Below are 24,857 nucleotides of genomic sequence, written 5' to 3' on the forward strand. Positions count from 1 at the left end.
CCCGCTTTCAATCTGTTGCAGTGGTGCCAGCTAATGAATTTTAACGTATTATTGGCCAGATTCTACTTTTTCTGCCTCAAAAACCATCTTTGTGACTGCTATGGGTTGTTTTCAATAGCTCTTGGCTTACAGGATCTTTTTTTTTTTATTAAAAAAATTAAAATCGTTAAAATTTTGATTAAATTAAACCAAATGGACTTTGTTCTCCACTGGAAGCTGTTTATATAACATCTGCTTTAAATAACTTTAAAACTCAGTCCATTCAACCGTGCAAAATAAAATGGTGAAATCACAATATTTGTTGTGATTTAAAAAATAAAATAAAATAATAAAAAAAATCAGCCGTACCCACCTCCACCTGGATTTAGTGCCCAGGAACAAGTTTAGCCCTGTATGCCCAATGCAGCCCTGGTACGGCCAGTTAGATTGATGTCTGCCAGCTGTGTGAACCAGGCAAAGAGTGGGCAAAATAATTTAAAACTACTTTACAAATTACCGTTTCATCAGATAAAAAAAAAAAACCCTATGAGTAAGTAGTTTGCAGTGTTGTTGGTATTAAATGCGCGGGGTTCTACATCAGATTAAATACCCAAGCTCACGTGTGTGCCTGGGACAGCCTGAGCGGGGCTTAAGAAGTGGGGACACATGCTTAAATGTTTCTTCCAGGGTATTTAGAAGCTGCATGTGTGTATCAGGGTGCGTGGGAAGGCTGCACAAACAAGCTCCTGGTGGCCTCGCAGGCAGGCAATGACGGGTTAAAGAGTCCACCTCTATTCTTTGTGGGAGCTGGAGGGGTTCCCGTAGGTGATCCCGCTGTTTTGGCCTCCCGGGTTCCCAGCTCAGCTTGCTCGGGCGCCCGTGTCCCGCTTTCTCATAACCTCCCCTGCCTCCTCCTCCTCTTTATATATTCATGAAGCGGTAGGGCCGGGGATAAATAAAAGCTGAACAAGCCGGAGTGACAGCACAGGAAGAGGAACTGTCTGCGCCGGCAAGAGCCTCGCTCCGCCAACTCTGGGACAGATCCCGACTCTTTTTATCTTTGCTGGGACAGTGCCGGCTTGCAGGAGAGATAACTGTTCCCTGCTCTCTGGGGCGGCAGCTGGATGAGCTCTGGATGCAAGGAGGAGGAAAATTAACAGTAAGTGAGTCAGTCTCACCAGGGATAAGATAGCGCCTTCCAGGATGTTTCTCTCGCTAAGTTCAGAGCCAGGCCTGACACAGGGCTGTGTCTAAACCCTCCCACCCCGTTCCCAGCAGATTACTCCCCCAGCTCATCTTCATCTCCCTGGACCCACTGATGGGAGAGAGGCTGAGGGGCTGGAGGCACCACGGGTGGAGGAGAGGCTGGAAGCAGAAAACATGTGCTCAGACAGGGACTTACTAAGTAATTCACAGGGGACCATTTCAAAATGTTGAGCCTTTCTCCAGCCTGCTTTGGTCTGGAGAGATTGGTGCAGAGGGTCACTAAATCCTGGTGTTGAAGGATTATATTGCAGCTGTGCTTTTTTTGGGAAGGGCAGAGTTCTCCGAGTTCACATGAGCCTGTCTCCTCTGATCTCTTACTACTCCCATGGTCTCCCTTCCGTCCCCTTTCTTCTGGGATTGAAAGGAAGGGACACACCTCTGTCACTGCAGGGGAAGCCAGGGGGTTTCTGCCCATAAATTAACCCCTCTGATAGCTAGAATATACTACAGTGTGCAACAAGGTCTTGACTGTAAGGAATCAGGATCTGATTAGCTCAAGCAAAAACCAAAAGCACCTAAGTGTTACGGCTCCTTGCTTCCCTCCCTGGGATGCTGGCAGCACAGCTGGCACCTTGTCACCAGCACCCCTTATTCCGTGGGGGCTCCATCCCAGCTAGCAAGTCAGAGACCTGACCTCAGAGCACTTCCCCGTTCCAGGGCGAGACCTTTGCCAGACTGCAGGTCTGTGTGGCGTGCTGCCAGCCTGACCTGGGGAGCAACATCTCCTCTCCACCCTCCCCACAGTCTTGCTGTGTGAAGATAGTACCATGGGGAGTGCATGAATGCCCATTCCTAAATACAGGGGACACAGCTACCAGATGCTGCCCCAGTACTGAACATCCAATTAACCCACTACTTCTGCAGGATGGGCCAGCAGTTTAACATCCCAAGGGGTCATTGCTAAGATGTCACCTTCTGACCTATGCTAGTGCTCCGATTTTCTTTTATTCCCCTCCAGGTGCAGCAGTAAGATGAAGCCTCCATCCAGCCTAGGCATAAGCCTGGCATACCTTCTCCTGAATTTGGCTTCCCTCTGCCTTCCCAACCCACTCTGGAAGGACCGGGACTCCCTAATGCAGGAGGAGAAAGCCCATCAGACAGGCGGCAATTTGGTGCTGAGTAGACAGGAACAGGAGCTCAGTACAAAGCTCGTAGACCTCAAGAAGGAGGAGGTTGCAACAGCCATGACTACGGGACAGTTTCCTCCAAGCATGCACTTCTTTCGGGCAAAAGGCCTCATCGATCAAAGCACGGTGTTCAGCATCTTAAAGCGCATGCCAAAAGGTAGGCTTGGCCTAAGGGTTGCTTGTCTTAGTCATCCTCCTCTCACCTTCTGCTTTCTATGCCAGAGCTAGGACAAAGCGTGAGGAGATGTGGCAGACCTTTGGTTGCAGGCGAGCCTATGAGAGCTGTAAATCAAGCTCTCTCTGGGTTCCAGGAAGAGCCCTGCCTCTGAGCTTGGGGACAGGGCAGGGGGAGAGAGGAAGAGGGGGATGGATTGGATGAATGCACATTTCCAGCAATTGTAGCATTTGCTATAACTTACAATATGGATCCTTCAGCCTTTCAAGTGTGGAGAAAGGGCAGGGGAAGCAATGACAGCAAGACATCAGACACTCGTATTTGTTCCACGTGCTCCAGCCAGGGCCTTTCCTTTTTTCCACACACACCACAGACATGCTACCAACCTTGCCTTAACCCACTTCTTAGCCAGAAGTGCTGCATCGCTCAATAAGTTTTTGCGCAGGTGGTTCTGTAGCAGGCCTGGAAGCCTATTGGAAAGTCTGGGAGCACTAAAGAAGGAAGGTGCTACCTCCAACACAACACTTTTTTTTTTTTAATTGTTGAACGGAAGCCAAAGCCTGTGTTGATGTGACCTGCAGAATAGGATATAGAAGCTATTGTATTATCTCACTTAGTCTTTTTTAGTCATGTTCTACTCTGTGCACTTATAGGAGATCCCGGCTTATAAGGGCAGGCGTTTCTCCTCTTGTCTTTAGTTTAAGAGATGTTGTTTTTCCCTTGCTGTGCATCAAGGTACGTGCTAATGGGCTGCCATGCCCTATGCCAAAAGGGGCTTCTGCACTCTGCAGCACATACATAGTTTTTAAGGCATCTGGAACATTCTAAGCTAGATAATGGGATGAGATTGTCCGATACCTTTGCCATATCGCTCTGTGCACCCTCTGACAAGCAGCGTTTGAAAGCTCAGGGTTGTGATGGAAAGGAAGAGAGGATATTTTTAGCCAAGTGGAAATCCAAGCCACCTAGGCTGTGTAGCAGGAAGCCTAGGGTGTCTCTATGTCCCTGAGCCACTGACAGTTCAGCTGAGAAGCAGGAGGTTGAGATGACCACAGGAGGAAGGCCTTGACTCCTAACTGACTAGCTTCTCCCTCTACATCCCTGATTCAGTAAGGAAGCTTTTGAACAAGGTGGCTTTTTTTAGTTAAAGATACAAAACTGTTGCAGCGGACATTGTCAATATCCCTGTGACTCTGAATGCTATGTCCATTGTTCCAGGTGCTCCTTCTTTAGATGCAGATTCCTATGGCCTTGCCCACGTGACTGCCTGGAAACAGGCCGGTGGCCTGCTTTAGAAGATTTGGGGGTCAGCTTCTCCACAGGAGCATTTTTCACTTGCAGGGCTGTGAAAGTGGCACATGGATAAGAGCTGTCTTCCTCACTTCCCAGCTTCTCCCTCCCAGCCTCTAGATGTGGAATGAGGATCCCTGGCTTGCAGCATCCTAATCTGTTACCATAAATGATTGAGATGTCAGAGTTGCCATTACCCTTTCATTGTTGAATGGAACAGTAAGGAATTTTAAAGTACCTCCGTCTTCAATGGGATAACTTTGATACCAAGGAGGAATCAAAACAAAAAAATTAACTTTTGAATCCAGGCGATGCTAAAATGGGTTCTTAGAATCTTTACAAGAGCTGTAAGCTTTTAGGGCCAAGATCACATGATTGTAACTGCTTGAGTAGGACCTAGTCTTAGAGGTGCAGATTAGAGCCCTGGGGGAACTACTGTTGTTTCAAGCACTATTGTAATTTCTATTGCTGCTCACATAGGAAAGAGGGTGGCATTGCCAGTGAGAGAAGGGTCAGATCTAGACAGCTGTGGCCTGCCCATTCCATCATGCTAGCTCTGGTGAGGGCAGTAACCACAGTTGTTCAGCATCTTAACAGTCAGACTCTCTATAGTGAGAGATTATAGACATTATAGTCTATGTTAGATTAATCCACTATAGATTATAGTCTTGTAGTTTGTCTAATATCACACACGTACCAGTCTTCTGGTTTTCTCTCCTACTCATGTTCTCCCTTTACCCCTATGGGGCCCAAAATTATTTTGGATCTGAGGTCTCCCCTAGGCTAATAAAATACATATCTTTAAGACTTTAGCTCTCACAGTATCTTCCTTTAATGAAGGTGAAGTTTAGTTCAAGCACCAATAATGTAGGAAGTCTCTGCAAAAGAAGTGATCTTCAGCAAAACGAAAGGATGGGCTGAGGAAGATGAGCACGCAGAGGACGCTTCCTATGCCAGGAAGACTGGCAGTTGCCAACACACTGTACAATAACAGAGAATCTCAAGGGCCCTTTGTGCTGGGCAGCAGCAGATGCAGAACATCAGCGAGCATGCTTTTGATAAGGGGTAGAAGTAGATGGTACTTCTGCATCCAAATGCAATTCCCTGGCATGTCATGGACTGGTATTTTGGTGTGCGCCAGAGTTTCAAAGAGATGAAAGAAGAGACACAGACTAGATGCAGAAACTGAGACTGGGATTCAAGCGGCTTAGATACAGAGGCTTGCTTCAGGTCTGCCAGTCAGCTAGTATGCCTTGTAAACTGCTGCCTACTGTGCGAGTTCCTCTTTAAATCAGTGGGGCCCGAGCCAGCTCACAGCAAAGTCTGTCTGAAAGACCTTTAATAACTTGGAGCATTTTCCATCCCAGTGGAGAAGTAGAGCTCCCTATTGATTTCCCCCCTCCCTCTGCTCCCAGGGAACTGTCATGCTCTGCCTGCCCCGCATTTGATGTGGAGGGGGCCACATCTCCCAGCATGGGGGAGGCAGAGCAGCCACTCCGTCCCTCTGCTGGGAGAGGTCACTCGCAGCCACCTAGAAGCATTTCCAGATGCCCCTGGATGGGCAAACTCAAACTATTATCACATTAAAACTCTGTTCCTGTTTTTCAGCTGCCTTGTCTCATTAGGATATGCTTCTCTTCCCACCAGGTGCTGTCTTACACCTGCATGACTATGCCATCCTGAGCGTGGACTGGCTAGTATACAATGCCACCTACCTCCCCGACTGCTACATCTGCTTCACCCACACGGGCACCGTTCGGTTTCACTTTTCCAAGCCTCACCCTCCTCACCCAGTGCCAGCCCAGTGCTCCCAGTGGGTTTTGCTGGAGACTTACCGGAAACAGCTGCGCAACGTGACCGAGTTCGATCGCAGGTAAGTGATGAGGAGTTGCAAGCCTGACAGTACTTCATGATAGCGTTGTGTAGCCAACAGGATCATTCTGGTCCAACTTTCCCATTTGCTTGCTGCTCTGAACGCAGGGAACTCTGCTTAGAGCTGCATACACAGGACAAGCAAATAGCAATGTAAGAATTTGAAAGCTGCAGCATTAAGTACACCAGAGTTAGAGACCATCAAAATTGAAGTTTTCTGTGCACTCTAGCCTTTTGCACAAACATGTTGAAGACAGGGATTTAAGTAGATTTATATGACCTGTGACTTCTCCTCAGCACCCAGGCTGGGTGTGTTCCCAGCACTGGGCAGGGCTGCATGGTGAATGACCTTGCCTCATCCCTCAAGGTACCCAAGAACAGGATGAGGAAGTCAAGTAGCTGAGGAACGGGCTCTCCCCAACAGCAGAGAAGCCATTTGTAAAGTCTTTGTCTTGATTCAGAGCAAGAAGTTGGGTGAAATACTTATGTTAGCTACTGCACTAGCAAAAAAAACCCAAAGCAACCCAAAAGAAAACCTAACTCAGCCTACTCCTCCAAACACTATCCTTGTTTTCTGAGGGCTCTCTTTGAAACCCCACTGGTACCCACCACACTGAAGCATGTGGCATTAATTTCCAACAGGACCCTCAAGCACCAGAAACTGCAACTTGTCCTCCTACCCTCAGACAAGGGGTTAGGTCTCAGCCTGGGCACTGGTTGAGCCAATGAACCCTACACGCAGGTCCTCTGCCTGGTAGCACTCCCCACCTCAACACATTCCTGCTAACAAAGCTTCTCGCGTTACAGGTGAGGCCTTCTATAGCTGTCCAGGAGCTCACACCTCAGATGGCTCCCCAAGGCATCACTCACTCTCTTGCAGGAGCTCCCTTCCCTCCAGGCAGCTCCTACCTTAACTGCTGGCAGGCTTTTATCAGTACCAGGTGTTAGCTGGTTGCTCAGCAGCCACCTACCAATTAATCACATACAGGTGGGTGGGAACAACCTGGTTCCCCCTCCACTGGTGGTGGCAGGAAGAGAGACCCCTATCTCCCCCTTCAGGGGCCATTGATCCCAGGACAAAGCCTCACCAAAAAGGTCAGGAGGAAGCATGTAGCTCTGTGTGGTGTCCAGGGGGCTGGAGAGAGCACGCTAAATAATGCATGAAGTCAGACACTGAGTGATGAGGACAAAAGGAAAATATTGAGTAGTGATCCATTCAGAGGGCACGGCCATCTGCAGGGCTCTGGGGGGCTGGGGTCCCGTGGAAAAAAATAGTATGGGGTGTCATGTAATTAAAGATATGCCAACACACTAGGAGAAGGCTGGATTAAGGTGACGCGAGTGACCCTAATTACAGCATTTCCTAAGTGAAACTTCATGTTTTTTACTGTAGTGGTCTTCAGTAAGTATATGTGCTCTTTTTAAGAGACCTATTAACACTTAGGGAGCTGGTGTCCACTCCACATGGAAGCTGTCTGGGCTCTGTGCCCTACACGTCTGGGAAGGAGGTCAGGTCGAGAAGCTGAGGAGCTACCAGACTTCTGGCATGGTATTGCCTTCCCTCCCCAGCAACAGCAAGGGGCAGGGTAGAGGGACCTGACTCTCTAGGGCACCCACCACCCATCTTCTGCAGAGGTCTAAGCACTTCCAGAAGACAAAGAGCCAGATCCAGGGCTCTTGACCTTTTATACCTTGAGGCTCAACTGCCCTGACACGTGGTGAAAAAATAAGATCTAGTGTGAAGTCACTTATATACGTCTTCCATAGAGAGCACTGGTTCCCCATTACCTCCCTTCCATTTCTACTGGGAGTGGTGATGAGGGAAGGACCATGGCACTCGCTCTCTTCAACCCCACCAGGAGACCCATAAATAATGTGCAAAAGAATGGATTTTGAAACAGCTTCACTTCCTTAAAGCCCAAGCGATTGCTTGGCTGGTATTTCAGAACTGTCTCAGGAGCAAACCTTTGTTGTATTTTTTTTCGGATGTATTTCCATAGTGTGAGCTAGAGGCCACAGCATCCTATACACCTAGGAGGGTGGAGCTGTGCATTCTTTGGTTCCCTATGGTCCTGCTTGGGAACAGGACTTCTTTTCAGAAGCAGTATTATCACATTCCTCTTCTTTTGTATTAGTTGTCCCACAACGCCTAGTAGCCACAAGTCACACCAGGATTTCAGGATGGCAGGCACTGCACAGGGACACAGGACAGACCCCGCTACAAGGGTTTCCCCAGGGGCAGAGGGGAAACCGAGGCAGAGACCAATGAAGTGATTTTCCTCAGCAAATGCGTGCCAGAGCCAAGTACAAACGTGGATCTCTCGCATCCTGGGTGCTCAGACTTACTCATTTGAGTATGTTGTCCTTCATTTCTTGCCCTTCTGTGCTCATCACCACAAAATCGCAGAGGAGTCATTGCACGTAATGTGCGAACACATGAACAACAGCCACATTGAGGCGCTTCCCCTCCTATTTTCATCTAATCCCCGGGTACTAGTCTAGGGGTTAGGAATGTTTTTTGGCCGCCTGGAAATAGGTCTCTAGCCAGGAATAGGCCCCAATCTGTTCTGCTTCTCAGTTTCTGGAAACTCTCCCAGTCTCTTGAACATGTGCATCCCAGGCTACGTCTTCCCTGCACTCCTCTTTGCCCTTGAGCACTGACAAGCTGAGAGAAAGCAGATGTCAGAGGAAGGAACGGATGGATAGTTGGGTGGTTTCAAGGAAGTATCAAGGGAATATGGCAGCAGGGAAGGGCTCTCATGCAAGACAGGGTGGATCAGCAAATGTGAAGGGAACAATGGAAATGTTTGCAAGATGCTGCACCTCTTTCACCTTACTGCATTCCTGACGAGGAAGGGGTGAGGGAGAGAGGTATCTGCATTACATTTTTGCTGTTTGCATTTTTAGGTACATATGCATACATATACATATGTGTGTGTGTGTTTTGGAAGGAAGTCTTTTTGTTTGTTTCCCTCAAAAGAAGGTTCAATCATTCCTATTCAAAACACACGTCTTATGGGCCAAGACCCTGGAGTATTCTGTTACTGGTAAGCTTCCAAAAGGATGCTATTACGAGAGTCAGGAGACCGTGGCCCAGAAGGCAGAGAGAGGAAGGGAATTTTGCTTGGAGACTCGAAAGAAAAAATAATCCTCACTTTATTTACTTCACAATCAATTACGATATAGGAGAACGCCTTTTTTTTTTTTTCCTCAAGATGCAACATAATGGCCACGGTTTCTAAAGCAAGAGCATGCCCCCAGATATTTAGGGAAACAGCATTGACATTCCAGATATTTGTAAAATACCACCGCACCACCTCCTCCCAACCCCCCGCCTCCCCGGATTAAGGCCGTGCCCAGCAGCGCAGCTCCGGCGGCCCAGCGGAGCTCTCTATCACCAGGATGAAGTCATCTGTGAGGGAGCTGACACCACGGCCGAGGCTGCGGGGACAACTCCCCTGGGCGCTAACTGCTGCCCCGACCGCCATCACCTTCCCCTCTGTGTCCTCCGACTGCCTTATCTCACAGAAAAATAGGGCGATGCGTGCATTACAAGGGGGAAAAAAAAAAAGAAAAAAAAAAAAAGAAAAGAAAAAGAATAAAAATCTTCTACAGAAACAAAGCACTCCACTCCCTCTACAAGTCTCCCCTTGGGGAGAAGAAGAGGGGACGAGAGAGAGAGAGAGAAAGCGAATGAACCACATGTGACAGATGTTAGTCACACTATTTAATGCACCACTGGAAGACATTCAGATACTACGGTGAGGAGAGGGGTATAATTACCCATCGAGAACAGAAAAAAAGAAGCAGCAAAAAGAATCCCTTTAAAAACAAGGCAACAAAACCGCTTCTGCGTTATACAGAGCAAGAAAGTAAAACAGTTAGGGAAAAAAAAAACACCTCAGGAAAAGAGAAAGCAAAACCAGAGCTGAAAATAAATAATCCTTAGCTGGTCGTTTTAGTTGTGCCCCTTTGGGCATATGCATTGCAATAGCATTGTTCAGTGCATATATGACATGACATGGAAGGCTATTTGTAGTCTGCACCTGATCGCTGGCAAGGGCCCATTCCAGAAAATAAGCAAGAAATGTATTTATGAAGCTTTGCTTCATCTGCATGAGCTACTGATGGCAAAAGCCCCTGAACCCTTAGGAGATTGTCCAGTTATCAAGGATGGATCACTATTATGCAATAAATCTTCAACAGTTATAGGGATCAATAATCAGTCTCAAAGGGAAGGGGATTATAAAAAAAGCACAATTTGATTTATGTGCTTTCAGGAGCAGGGCGGTGTGGGGATTTATTGCTGTTTCTAGCCCAAGAGCACAGGCTAAGTAAACAACCACAAGTTTGTACAGCTAGACTTAAAGGCAGGGAGGGGAGCCCTGTGCGCGCTCGCTGCTGGAGGAGCTGAGTTCTCACAGGGCAAGGGGAGAAAGCGGTGGGAGCCCGACGAGCCACCCGTTCTTATCTGAAATGAAGCTGTGCGGGGTGGCGAGAACGGGCTTGCACGGCCTTTTGATCCACGGGGAGGTTTTTCCCTCGGTGCTTGCAGGGCTGGTGGGAACTCAGCGCTCGGCTCCGGGCAGGTGCTCTCTGCTGGCATGTGGGTCTGGTGGGGAGCTGCCCTTCGGCCAGGGCTGAGGCCAGGGAGGGAGCAGAGAAGTCTGCTTTCCCCAGCTCTTCCCACATGAAACCTCCTCTCCCTTCCCCGCCAAGATGCAGCACACCCTCTCCGCTCCGGCAGCTGGATCAGCGCCTTCAAGATGCCTCTGGCTTCTGCATTCCTGGTTTCTAGGGTGATGCTCTGGTGTCTCCTGCTGCTGCTGCGCTTCTCACCGCCTGACCGATAATGCCACCCGCCCCGGCTGTGGTCCAGCTTGGTCAGTGTGGTGTCATGGATTACTGAACAGTAGCTGGGGTTGCCCAGTGTCCTGTGATAATGGCACCAAAGCCCCTATTGTAATGCGCAGGAGGGCAGAGCTGAAGTTGCTGTGGAAACCTTAACTCTGAATTTTCCTGGCTGTTGAGCATTTAAAATCTCATCCTTAACGTGGTACAAGCATCTCTTTTATGTACAGTTTTCCTTTCTAAACTATTTCCCTGCAAAGAAATTAGGAGAGTGCAGAAGAAATAAAACTGCAGCCACTGGAAGAGGGGCCTTAGAGAGCAAAACAGCAGGCAGATGCTGGAGGAACGGGTCCTGTTTTATGGGCGGGATGGAGGGACTCAAAAGGGATGTCCCTGCCCAGAATGTCTTAGTTTATGAGTTTGGACCAGATCACATTTTACGTCTGTAGGAGGGAGGATTTTAATTCCATCCACAGAAGCCTCCTGGAAGAAGATAATAAGAGCACAAATCAAACCCACATCTCCCGTATAACAGAGCAGAGCACTGCACGAGGATGGGGGCCAAGGCATCAAACATGAAACATTATTAAAGATCAGTAGCTGTTATCGAGAGGAAACAATAGACTCGGGTGAAAGAAGAAGCATGGTTGAAGGTATTTCTATCTGAACCTGCTTAGCCCCTGACACTACATAAGCATCAGGCCTGGCTGGACTGGTAAGCCCACCTGCCTGCCACCAGACAGCTCCTTAGCTTGCTGTGGTGGCTTCAGTTTGCCCACCCAGGAATGAAGTTAATCACCCCCCCAATATTCACCATTTAGACTTTGTCCACCAGCCTGAGAAATTTACTACACACTCTTCTTCAGGTGGCCACCGGCGGAGGGAGGAGGGTTGTTGCCAGAGGCAAGGCTTCATGCGCAATGAAGGCTATCAGCTTGTCAGATGAGAGCATTGTGGCACAGAGGTTCACCCTGTCCTAAATGCAAGCTGTCACCCACAACTAGATAATCTTGCAATTACTGGCTCCCTTAAACTCTGCTTGATAAAACTACCCACCGCTTCTCTGGATTTCTGAAAGAGGCTTATACACCAGCTGAGTCTATGGAGGAATTAAATATATTTCCGTCCCACTAAGGAAAAGCCAGGACCCGCAATTCTTATCAGTTGTTTCCCAGCAGACAAAGCTGAAGAAGTTACCAGCAAGGCAGGCAGGATATCAGGTTTGTTCTACTGGGGGGGGGAAAGAATTTCTGATTCACAATCATTTTCCCCCTGCTTATATTAGATGACATATTTTGACAATACGAAGCTACCAGGGCAAGTTACAGGCTTAGTAAGCAGGTTGGTGGTGGCCCAGCACATGGCATCTCCTGGAGACTCAGTCTGCCTTTGGGTGGTGAACAGAGGGCCAGGTGTCATAACTTTTTACATGCATTGGAGATGTTTGGGAGAATATATTGTCTGCAGGAGTAATGTACTAGCCTACTTTTGGGTTAAGGATAACCCTGGGTGGCAGAGTGCAATTCTTATGATATAAAAACATCATATTTGCTTTTGTAACTCCATTACTCCTCAAGATTTTGCCCTCGAAAAAGGAAGGTGTGGGCATTGGACACCTAGTCTTACCCTGCTTGTTGCTCAACATGTGGTGTATGACTTTTTACCTGTAGCTATTATCTGTACCAGCCATTAGAGGAGTAAATATAGGTGGCAGAAAAACGACCTGTATGCTTCCTAGTTGTATTAGCCGTTGTTACGCCTGTTGTACTGCAGTGCCAAAAGGCTCCGAGGTAGATCTTGGGCCCCTACTGTGGCAGGAATGGCTTTGTACCTTTCCTTGGTCCTGCCCAAAGAACATGTGCCTCCTTCATCACAGCTGCTGCCCTGCTGCACCCCAGAGCATGCAGGTGGGAGAGTGTCACATCCACAAAGCTTGGTCTCTGACAATAAAACTCACGCCTGTCTTGGAGGAAACCTATTTCTTCCTGTACTGAACACCCAGCTGCCAGCCGTTGGCTTTTTGCATGCTGAAAGCCAGTTGTCTTGATTGTTCTTCTCATTCTTCATCTTCTCTTTACCCTTTTCTGCAGCTTGCTGAGAAACTTGACCCTGGTGACGGATACCCCTGAGCTGGCCTACCCTTCTCAGGCTTTCATTTGGAAAAGATTTGAAGAAGTCTTTCTCATTGCCTCTGGACTTATCTGCTATGCACCTGTGTTCAAGGCCTATTTCTACCAGGGGCTGCTGGAGCTCTATGAAGATAACGTACAGTATGTCGAGATAAGAGCTATCCTGCCTCCGGTACGTATTTTTTGGCTTCTCTAGTATTCTTTTCAATCCTTATTTCTCCGTAACTTTTCTCAAGCCCTATCTTGAATTTAGTTTTTGGATGTTTGCATACCTGCCCTTCTAAGGATGCTGGAAAACCTTGATCATATTCAAAGGCCTTTCTTGGAGATTTGCATAGGCGAGAGCTTGAAAGTGAGAGATACTTTGTTCTTAATGGTTAAGGAAAAGGAAGATACCTACTATGGCAACAGCACAAGACTGCATTGTACAGTCTGACTGGGAGCTGGGTCGAAATCTTGCTGGTTGGGAAGATGCATCTCGGCAGGTCTGCACCAGAATCACCTGTTCTGCAGCAGCTCTTCTGCAACACTTTCCCATCTTGAATAGAGACTTATTCTGGAAGAGTTATGTTATTTTAAATCTATAACTTATTTCAGAATGACTTTTCTGAACAGGCTAGTAAACTAATTGGCAGAGCACAGACTTCCACAATTTGCAGTCAGCCTAAAATTTTGGCTATGTGAAGTATGAACTGCTCTTTTCATTGCCACTAACACTAAAATCTGTTGGTAATAGTTTACACCTTTCTTATTGCACATTGCCTGGAGCTGGTGAAGTTGTCCTACAATCCCACACTGCCCCGATGCCTTCCCAAGCACCAGCAGATGCCACCATCATTCTTTGACTATAATGGTTCCCACTTTCCTGGTGGCAATGTCAACACTGCAGGCACACCTTTTCCATAGAGTTCTCCAGGCCAGCTCCAAGCGGGGCGGCGTGGGGATGGGAGATCTGTTAGAGGGACAGATTCCTTGCCAAAATGAATGAACTGAGGCTGCCGCTCCTCACTACACTGTCCACCTTCATGTCCATTGCATGGGAATGAAGCTGTTGTGCAAGGTCCATCCAGCAGCACCCGAAGAACGCAGGTGGCGGTGGTGTGCCATGCATGGGAACGCAGGAACCAGCTTGCTCCTGGCACATCAGTGTTAGGCGGATGGAGCAGCCACACTGATGTCCTACCAGTGGCCCAACTCCCAAACATGCCTGCCAGCAACTTCCTTAAATCATTGCCCTTGCATGCAATGGCCGGCGGGCTCCGGCCAGCTGCAGATGAATGTCTGCACTCCAGCAACCGCTGCTGCTGATGGGCAGGTCTCCACAGCCACCCCATGAGCAGACAGGCAGGTGCTGTGACAAATTTGGAGGCTGATCTGGCTTTGTGCCTGCCTCCACCCCAACAGCTGGGGAGCGGGGCTGCCTAACCCTGCCCTGTTGTGTCTCAGGCTGGCCCCATAGAAAAATAGGGCTCAGTGTCAGGGCTGCTCTGTTGTGCCTGAGATGAGAAGGCTGTATTGAAAAGAAAGAAAAAAAGGAGGGGGAAAAGACTGCAAAGCTTATATGTACCTTACTTTGCTGGGGATTGGTCATGAGCCAGTTGCCCTGAACTCAGTCACCATCTGTCTTTGGGGTACCTGGAAAGAGGAAACAGCAGCAATGTCAAAATTCCTGCGCTGTGAGACAGCGTGAGTGCTGGCATCCCCCCAGGTCACACAGGTTTCCGGGCCAAGAGTATCTGCGATGATAGCAGTGCGTGGGCCTGACTGGAAAATACCCTGCGTTTACCGGCAGCCCTTAGACATGGATGTAATGTCTTTTGAAGAGAGGCTTGGCAGGAAAAATTTGCTTCCCATCCAGCTCCTGATGCTGGCTCCAGGCGTGGGAGCCTCCAGAGCCCCCCGGGCTTACTCGCACCCGGCAGCTCTGCGTGCTGCGAGGAACGGGCAGACAGGCTGCCTACAGCCCGGGTAGCTCTGCAAGGGCTGCAAGTTGCTGGGGACATGCTGGACTGCCAGCCCCAATGGGCAGCGAAGTGCCAGCTAGGCTGGAGCGGGGATGAGAGGGAAGGGAAGCGTTTCGCCGTGAAAGTCGAGGTGAGCAGGGTGTGATGGGAACAGCGAGATGCTTACGGGGCTGAAGATCCTCTGCAAGGCTTGGACAACAGCGCTGACACTCTGCAAAAGCTCGCCTTGCAGCAAAGCCTGCCAGAAGCGGCCCCTGAAGTAATGTAAATGAACGTCGGGATTTAGTGCGAAACAGCAAACATTGTGGAAAAGCCCCCAAACCCAGCTGTGTTTGCAAACTCAGCTGTGTAAAGACTCACATTCCCATGGGCTGCAGCAGGGGAAATTTCCCCCTGAGCGTCTTGCGGCCACCTGCAAAGGGGATGCCACAGCTCGACAGAGCACAGGGACTTGGCAAGGGGCATCGCTGCGAGGGGCAGCACCCCAGGGGAAGTAAGAAGGCAGAGTGGACCAGTTGAAGGGTGGAGGAGAAGGGTGAAAGAGAAAAGAAAGGCGAGAAGGATAAGAAAGGAACAGACAGAGTGATTTCAGCCACCCTTCATGAGCAAGGCCAGGCAGGGCCTTTGTGGGTTAGCATCAATCGGGGTCTATGCCCCTGCTGAAATGAGGGCACAAGCCCCGCATTGAGCCCTGGTAGTGGGGAACTCGCAAAGTAAGTTGATGAGACAGAGCATGCCAAAAGGATTATTTTTCCCAGTTCGCAGCCAGAGAACTGGGAAAGCGTGGCAAGACTAAACAACTGGCTCAAGGTCACGGAGCAAACCTCTGGCAGAGGGGAGCAGAAGCCCAGCCCAGCTGGTAGCTTATGGAGCTCAGCCCTCGCGTGCCTTGGGGCTGCCTTGGCTGACAGACTGGCACTGCAAGGCAGAGAGCGTGTGTGAGCCGCCAGACGGGACAAAACGCTCCAGCATTTGATACAGACATGAGTAAGAGGTCGTGGTCTCCTCTGGGTACTCAAGGGCACTTGCTTGCCATGTCTGAACATGGAGAAACTAGTTTCTTGTATCACATAGGAGGGAGGAAAACCATTCCTTGATTCTTGCCAGCTGGTAAAGTCTTCAAGAAGAAAATGTTCTGCACAGATTTAACTGCTTTTTTCCACCCTGTTGCCAAGATCACAGCACATTGCTTCTCCCAAGGTTTTTTTCAGTTCATTTCTCCCACCCTCCAATAAAACACCTCTTCCAACTTCTGCTTGCCATGTGCTTTTTGTCCTACAGGTGTATGAACTGGATGGCACCCGGCACAATAAATCATGGTCTGTGGCAACCTATCGAGAGGTGACCAGGCAGTTTGTGAAGGAACACCCTGACTTTCTTGGAGCTAAGATTATATTTACAGCACACAGGTAGAGGCTGAGCGGGGCTGGCTGTGCTACGGCGGAGGTGGCAGTAGGGGGAGAGGGGTCCAGGCCAGGAGAAGAGATGCTGAGGGCTGGGCTGAAGTGTCACAGTTGGTTAGCAATGCCCACATGCATCGTCAGACCTGGGGTTTTGACTCCCAAAGCATTCCCTGGCACACGTGAAAGGCTGAGGGTGAGAAATCATCTATATAAGTCTGCGTACGTGTGAAATGACCAGGGTGAGCTCATGGCGTGCTCTGGAGAGACAAGCAAGTGTCTGTGAGCCCTGGGTGCGGGAATGAGCTAAGGGGAGGGCTGCTTGTGTGCGTGCGTGTCCAAACCCTGTGTGCTCTCCTCCCGAGCCTGGACATACTCCTCCTCTCTGCGGAAGCTGAAGCAGTGACAGCAGTGCCCGAGTATGGGCACTGGGTATTGCAAAGGTCCTCGTGGGACCCTGCAAACACTGTTCTCCCAACAGCCTTTGGTACGGTATGTTCGTGCTGCTGTTCACGGTCGGGCACAAGGCTGTTCTCCAAGTCAGCCAGATGCCATGAAGTCATGTGAGGTGATCCTGAGCAAATATAACAGACCTCTCAGCAGCACTTACTCACTCTGGCTCGGCACGATGCTGTTGCCAGTTCAGAGCTGGCTTGCCTCTGGCCAGCTTGGGTATGGACAGAGTCCATCTGCAAAATGCACTGTGATGTTTAAGTCCGACAGGGCTGAGAAAAAAAATAAATATCTACATTTAAAACTCTCTTGAAATGCAGCTACTGTCCCACCTCCCAGCAAAACAGTCAAGAGGAAAAAAAAAATGTACACATTTTCTCTCCATCCTGTTGTGTTCCCTGCTTGGTAGATGGGAAAGCCAGTGAGTCTTAGACAAGTGTGCCTCAACTCAAGTGACAGCAGGGTCTAGCCAGGCATTTCCTGGTCATTCAGGGGTTTACTTTCATAATATCAATTTTCTATTGCTGTTACTCTGGAGACCTGAAGCTGGTTGTCAGAGTTGCATTTTGGAAACACCCCTGGGGGCCCCATTTCACAACTCAAACCCAAAGAAGGCAGGCCCAGTGGGAGTGAGCCTCTGCGCTGCTTTCTCTCTCTTGCTCTTTAGGATGCTGAATGTTTCCCAGATTAAAGAAGCCATCGTCACTGCCATGGAACTCAGAGACCGCTTCCCAGACACCCTGGCAGGCTTCGACCTGGTAACCGTATTTCTTCTGTGGCTTCGAGTTAACCCCTAGAGGTGCAATAGAACTACACGTATTATACAGCATACGTTTTATACCAGAGCCAGATCCTCTGCTGCTGTACTGAAATCAGTGTAAATAAATCGCAAATCCTCCAGCTAAGGATTTTGCTGAGGTTAATTGACAAAATCCCCTAGAAGAATCAGCTCCCTATCCCACAGCATTGCAATTTCAGTACAGTTGGCACCTCAGTGATATATAGTTATAAGTCCCACCACCTTCCAGAACGTGTTCAAAAATACTTTTCCTATTTCCCCCAGGTTGGTGATGAGGATGAAGGTCATTCTTTATGGGACCTGAAGGATGCCCTGACCATCCCGTATTCCCTGGGGGTCGACTTGCCATACTTTTTCCATGCTGGGGAGACTGGTAAGCATGAGGACTCACAGCCTGTTATGGCTTACAGAGGCAAGAGGTGAAGTCTTGCAAAGCACAGAAAAGTAAGCCTGGCTGTATGAAGATGATGGGATGTGTGTATGTGTGTATGCGTGCATGTGTGTCATCAGGTTTCCCTACGCTTCTCCTGATATCTGCTTGTTGCTGTAGCATCCCTATCTGGCACGTCCCCTACCTGCTCCCTGCTCTTGACTGCAGGCATCACATTGCTCAGCATTTTTGCCCTCTGTGTAACATGGAGTCATGCTGCAAGAGTTACTGCTGGTAGCCATTTCCTCCTTGGAGCAGCACTCATCTCCCATCCACAGCTGCAGCAGAATTCCTCAACCATTATTTTACATTTTAAGGTGAAGGCATGTCTGAGCCAGCCTCAAGTCTTAACTGAACACACTCATCAAAGTAACCAATCATTGCCCTTCGTTCCTGGGGAAATGTATTATTATTGGCAATATATTATTCAGTCTGTATGGGTGGGATTTATCCCAACCACATATGACACTTGTGTCTAACTTGTGTGTTATGCTTATTGCATGTTGACATCTACAGAAAAAGATGTCTACATCGGACTAGTTACCCAAGGCTCACTTTCCAACCATAGACAGTAACAGGCACTTCTAAGGTATGATCCATCTCATCCTGGTGCACAGTCTGTTCCCCAGAAATGTTCCCTCCTTTCCCTTAACTACAAACAGAGACCAGCGTGATTAGCTTAGCTGTAAGAGCAATACTGTGGACATTTAAAGCCAGATGAGCTGAGTGGGTATCTCTACGCTGAGCAATGTCCTGAGTAGATATGGACCCCTGTTTCACTGAAAACGTAAAGTGGGAACTCGGAGCATGAGCCAACCCTCTCACCTTGCAACTAAGACATTTATTAACAAAACCACCTAGCGGTTTGAGAAGATATATTTCCTCACAGCACTGCGGTGATTCTTACTTATCTCTGCTCAGACTGGCAGGGCACCTCTGTAGACAATAATGTGTTGGATGCGCTGCTACTGAATACCAGCCGGATTGGCCACGGACTTGCCCTCATTAAACACCCAGTAGCCAGAAGTTTGTCACTGAAGAAGGATATTCCTGTAGAAGTCTGTCCCATCTCCAACCAGGTATGTTGGTAAAAGCTTAGGTCTTGGGACTGGGACACTGGAATGGGATGTACCATGGCAGCTAGGAGCAGCAAGGAACGGGGGTCAGCTAGATGTTTGGTGCACTCAGGCAGGCTCAGTTTCCTTTGTACCACATCGCACTGCAGTCTGTTACATAGACACACGCTGTATGTGGTTAAGGCTTGTAATGCCAGTCAGCTCAAAATCATTTAAATTCCTATCCAGAGGAAACTGGGAGGGTCCTCCCTACTGGAGATGAGGCCCAGAGCCAGGGAGGTGCCTAAAAAGATATAAGGGAAAATACTTCAAAGCCAGGACGCTGAGAAGCTGGGATAGCAACTGAGAGTCCTTTTGGTTTTGTAGAATTCATAACCAGGGGGAACTCTTTTGCAACACATTAGCGTGGTGCACATTGTCCCCTGGGCGCAGCAGAAAGGATGCTCTGGGGTAAAGATGTACTGGTGCGAGCCTTTCAGGAGAGAACCCTGATACCAGCTCCAGATGCCCTCAGCTAAGTGTCATGGCAAATACGTAACCAAAAAACTGTTCCTGAAACAGTGACAGCCAAATTTCTGTAAATAAGCAGAATTCCCCACACTGGCCTTGATTTAGGTCATTAATTTAAGAAACAAATCTCCTTGTATAGTCAGCGGAGACAAGTAGGCTCCTTCTGCGGCAGTTCAGAGCAGAACGCCTAACATGCTCTGAACAGCCCTCTGGAGGCTCTTCCTCCCTGATGACTACCTGGTGACACAGGCAGCTACAGCAGGTACGCAGTGTGATGGGTGCCGTAATGCAAACACAGCTACAGCAGTAACCCAACATCATATTGCCTCCCACCCTTCCCCACCAAGGTCCTGCTGTTGGTAGCTGACTTGCGGAGCCACCCCGCAGCTGACCTCATGGCTGAAGGGCACCCCATTGTGATCAGCCCCGACGATCCCCCTATTTTTGGGGCAAAGGGCGTCTCCTATGACTTCTACGAAGTGTTCATGGCCATCGGAGGGATGAAAGCTGATCTGAGGACTTTAAAACAACTTGCACTCAACTCCATAAAGTAAGTTCCTCACCTGTCTCATCAAGCCATAGTAATACTAAGGGGACTATCAGCTTGCTCCCTGGAAACCTGCTGTATTTGGGTTTTGGCCCCAGGGTCTCCTCTGCCACATGAGCTGGGCTTCCATTGATCCAAAGTCTCTGCATGTCTCCTCCAAGGGCAGTACACAGAGACCCCAGAGGCTCTTCTGCTTGTGCCGTTGAGTGCCTTCCTCTAACTCAGTGTCTCAATTTATTCCTCCTTTTCCATCCTTTGCGAACTTTCCTCCATCACCTGGTTCTGGAGAAATTTTAATGTCTTTTTATCACTTGTCTATTTCTTTCAAAATCTGACTTGCTGCGGGGTTTGCCATGGCTGATTGGGGAAACATGGGAAAGCAATCTACCAGCGTGTAGTTTGGGTATATGTAACCACTTTTTCTGTTTATCTGGACAGCTCTGAATGTCCCAAAATAGTTCGGATATGGTACCCAGGCTCTTTCTGTACGTTTCTAGATTCTTGTCTGTTTGCCAAATCCCCTGCCATTCCTCATGCCAGTCCCAAGTCCCCGCACGACCAAGGAAACAACAAATACTCTAATTTCCTACCAACTTGGACCAAGCCCAGGGGACATCTGAAAGCAACAGCAGCGCTATCTCTTCTGTACTAGTCATTGGGTGCAACCAGCTTATGCTGTCTGAGCTGTTTGTCCTCATGGTGCAGGACTCAGTGGCTGTTGATATGGTCATGATGCTTCTCATCCCAGCATAAGCCCAGCCGGCAGGAGCTCAAGGCTCTTTACACTGTTAGTCTGTGCGGTGTAGGCATGTCCTGCAAGGGTTAATCTGTTGCTGCTTCCTGCCTCTTCATTTTGGCTACTGATCTTGAAATAGCCGCCCTCCTTGTCTCCTGTCTGATACTGACTTCTCTACTCCTCACAGATACAGTGCCATGCTACCGGATGAGAAATCTAAGGCCAAAGAGCTCTGGCAGAAAAAATGGGACCAATTTGTGGCTGACCTCTCTGATAGCTTTTTGAGGGAGCTTCAGAAGGGAGGAGACACACCTCAGAAGGCATTTGGCAAGCCAGAGTGAGCCAGGCTTATTGCTAAGAGGGAGACTGCTTCTTCCATGTGACCTGAGCAGATGAAAGAACCTCGAAGTCTCACCTGGCAATGGGCGATTCTGGTAAGCTAGGCTTTATGGGCTTAATGCTAAGTATGAGCTGCGCTATCCTGTGACAGTCATGGACTGGAGATGAAATGGAGCAGTGAGCCCTTACAGCAGCCACAAAAGAGTACCCCGCTCAAAATAGTCAAAACAATTAAAAACCGCCCATGACCAAATCCTGACATCCTTATTCAGGAAATACATGCTTTCTAATTAGACTTAGCAGGACATTGCCAACATGAGGATCTCTGAAATTCGCCTTATCATTACAAAATGCAGACCTTGTCCGGAAACAGCTAAGACAAACATCCAACCATTTGGGCCACTGACCTTCAGGAGAGCAAGGACTGAAAATGACTCTTGTTATGTTTAACCCTGGGCCTGCTGCCAAAATAGCACTGCTAGGTCGAAGAACCAGTCATAGGTCTGATGCCTGCTATTTCAGGACCTACTATGGCTGGAAAAGAGCTGATGGAACTTGCTCCCAGAACATTTAAGCCTGGTTGCATGGTGATCATAAAGCCAAAAAGAGGTGCCTCATTTGCTGAGTTTTTTTCTTGGAAGATCTTTTCCTGTCCTCTGGTCACAAGGAATCACAGAATCACATGGGGTTGGAAGGGACCTCTAGAGATCATCTAGTCCAACCCCCCTGACAGAGCAGGTCCACCTAGAGCAGATTGCACAGGAACTTGTCCAGCCAGGTTTTGAATGTCTCCAGAGAAGGAGACTCCACCACCTCCCTGGGCAGCCTATAAAGAAGCTAAAACACTTTTCAGCTGAGAAAAAACACCCCGATCCTGCTTAATTAAAACTGTCCCTCTGCACTGGGCCATGTTAACACAAGCCTCTGCATTTATAGGAAGTGCCTTTTGATTTCAGGGGGTTCCTCCACCAGCCTTTGTCACCTAATCAGAGTGCAAATGTGGCCTTATTCAGCCTGTCAGACAGATTTTCACCTTGGTGGAGAACTACTCTCACACTATGGATATCCACTTTGTTCACTTGGACCTTTGTAGTAGGACTTTCCAGTTCTTTGGCAAAAAGGTATTGCAGCAACTACCCAATAAATAGTGTCTGAACAAGCAGATTCCCTTGCTTAACAACATCAAAAACATCAGGAGAAGAACTAGTTGCAGGGAGGTTAAAAAAAGGAAATCTTAATCAAGATGCTAAAGAAATTCAGCAAAATCCACCAGCATACATACCCCAAGCACACAGCCAGGATCAACCAGTGTCTCTCCCTGACTTCAGTACAATTATGCTGGTTTGCATTAGCCAAGGGAGAATTTACAAAAGTTCCTGCTGAAAGATGTCTCCTTCCTCAGAGCCTCAGACTTGTGAGGGCTGTTCTTGATCTGACCAGCTCGGGTAAATTGGCTCTCTTTAAGTTTTCTGCTAATTGTCCCAAGCTGCCTGGCCATAGTGTTTATTTCCACTGACCTTGGTTAAAACACCTTAGCAGGAGGCAAATATACTTACTAGAAAAGCGGATCAAGCTGCTCAGCCCATGTTAAATTGCCCGCATTTCACAGGCTGCAAGTTCATCTCCAGGGGAGAAAAGAAAAAAAAAAAAAAAAAAAAAGAAACAAAAAACCAACCCACACTAAAAACCCCACAACAAAAAACAAATAAAACCACAACAAACCAAAGGTGTCTGCATTGCGAAAGCCAGCAATGCAAAACCACAAAAAGGGACAACCCAGTCACACACTTCAGTAACCAAGGGTGTTGAGAGCCCTTTTCAGCCAGAGCTGCCTCCGCTTCAGCTCGCTCTCTCTCTGCCCACACACCCCAGACCTTCCCCTGAATCATCATCAGCTGCTCTTTGCCCAGTGGCCTTTCCTGGGTCTTGATGCACAGCTGGTCCTGGAACGAGCTTTATAATGGAGGAGGAGCCAGAGCAGAGTCACCTTTCCTCCTTCTCTTCTGGATTTTGCATACAGAGCTCAGTCTAAAGTCCCCAAGATAGGCTTGGATCATGGTCAGATTATAAATGCTGAATTGGGAAATGCCTTATTTGTAGTGCTGCTGAGGAAAACTGCTGCAAACAGGTGAAATGGCTGCTAACCAGTGACACAAAGCCGTGTCCCTCCAAGTCCCCTGATCTTTCAGTGTTGCTATATGTGGATAGAGGAAGATCTTTCATTTGCCATGACTTAAATGAGCCTCTTTGCTGCCAAGGTGAAGCTAATCATTACAGAGGCAGTGCAGGAGGAGCTGAGTTCCTCAACATAGTTTGAGCCACGTCCCTTCCTTTTCTGCCACAGTAGAAAGGTTTCAGCTCTTCCTGCACGTGGTCTCTTGAGGGCCTGAACCACTGATGGCCTTTTGGTTACCTGTAGCCCTCCCTCCTCATTACCCACATTAGCAGCAGGGCTAGATCTTGTGTTTGCCAAACACTTGCTGGGACCAGTTTAACTGTTGTGTCCAGTTTGTTCTTGCCTGCCTAGGAAAAACCTGTTGTGCACTTGGCCGTTTACCTACTTTGCATCAGGAACAGTGACATGATGTGGCCCAGGGTCTGGAGCCACCAGTGAGTGATGCTGTTTGGGATTACAGCACCGAAATCACTGGGGGTTTAAAATTGTACAGGCCTGAGGTGATCTTCAGAGGAAGCCCTCAGAAAGGTGAACCTTGACCCTACAGGGCTATGTTTGCATTTGTGACTAGCCTAGTGACTCCACTTCTGCTGAAGGTATCCATCTTAGGGTTGGTCAGAGAGCAGAAACTTTCCCATCCTGATCACATATGTTTAAATGTGACCCTGAACTTCATGGAGACGCCTGACTCCATTGGTACAGCATTCCCTGGATCCCTGCTTGAACAAGGCATTGACACGTGTGGTGACTGCAGCTTCCCAAGAGTCCTCTGGCAGCAGATGGGCTTTAACCATTTTTAGGGCCTTAAGAGTCAGAGTGGAGGAGGGCCAGCCTGCTTTACTGCTGGGCATCAACTCTTCCTTAGAGCGTGCCTTATTTTGGAGAAATGTGCAAATTGACAAGCCCAGACTGCATCCCCACCTCCCTAACCCTAGGTGTGCAAAGGAGGAGGGATCTAGGCTGAATCACAGCCACTAAAAAAGATCAATCCATTCAGATATCCCTCAAAGCTTCAGGTAAAGTTGGCTCTGGGGCTTTACTGAGACCCAGCTGCTAGCATTCACAGTAACGTTACAAGGATTTTGCTGCCAGTCCATTTCCTTATCCTTAGTACCTTGCCTCCCTGCTCACATTCGCTAGCAAATACATTGCATCTAATGCCTCCTTGCCTGCCTCTTTCAGAACATAGTATATCTTTAGATTTTTAAACCTGTTTTAATTGTGGATGTAGTGATAGGACAAGGGGTAATGGCTTTAGATTGAAAGAGGCAAGATTTAGATTAGATATTAGGAAGAAATTTTTCACTATGAGGGTGGTGAGACACTGGAACAGGTTCTCAGAGAAGTTGTGGATGACCCATCCCTGGAAGTGTTCAAGGCCAGGCTGGATGGGGCTTTGAGCAACCTGTCTAGTGGGAGGTGTCCCTGCCCATGGCAAGGGGGTTGGAACTCGATGATCTTTAAGGTCCCATCCAACTCTAACCATTCTATGATTCTATGATTCTATACCTGTGTTTCATGCGAGATTTTAATCTGGAATGCGCAGTGGAGGGGGGATGTTTCACATCACCCAGCCTGGAGTACAATTATGGGAGGAGGTCCAAAATGTCTTCACAATGTGGTGCAAAGGGATATTTGATCCAGAGGGCTAATATGCTGTGGAGTCAACCTGGCAGAGACATGACGCAGGTCCCCCAGCCCCCCCCCCTTCCCCAAACCACATGGTAGCTTCATCCAG

The 24,857-nt window shown here is 48.5% G+C and overlaps 1 protein-coding gene across 1 annotated transcript; it reads left to right on the forward strand.

Moving 5' to 3' along the window:
* The first annotated feature begins 963 nt into the window (after positions 1–963).
* Positions 964–22,574, forward strand: ADA2 (adenosine deaminase 2). The gene is made up of 10 exons (XM_074168538.1): positions 964–1,138; positions 2,204–2,529; positions 5,485–5,710; positions 12,651–12,861; positions 15,935–16,062; positions 17,174–17,264; positions 17,570–17,678; positions 18,657–18,814; positions 19,669–19,871; positions 20,792–22,574. The coding sequence occupies exons 2-10, from the start codon at positions 2,217–2,219 to the stop codon at positions 20,943–20,945; spliced, it is 1,593 nt and encodes a 530-aa protein (XP_074024639.1). The 5' UTR covers positions 964–1,138; positions 2,204–2,216; the 3' UTR covers positions 20,946–22,574.
* The last annotated feature ends 2,283 nt before the right edge of the window (positions 22,575–24,857 follow it).

Source organism: Numenius arquata, chromosome 2, assembly GCF_964106895.1.
Source record: "Numenius arquata chromosome 2, bNumArq3.hap1.1, whole genome shotgun sequence".
NCBI classification, from domain to species: domain Eukaryota; kingdom Metazoa; phylum Chordata; class Aves; order Charadriiformes; family Scolopacidae; genus Numenius; species Numenius arquata.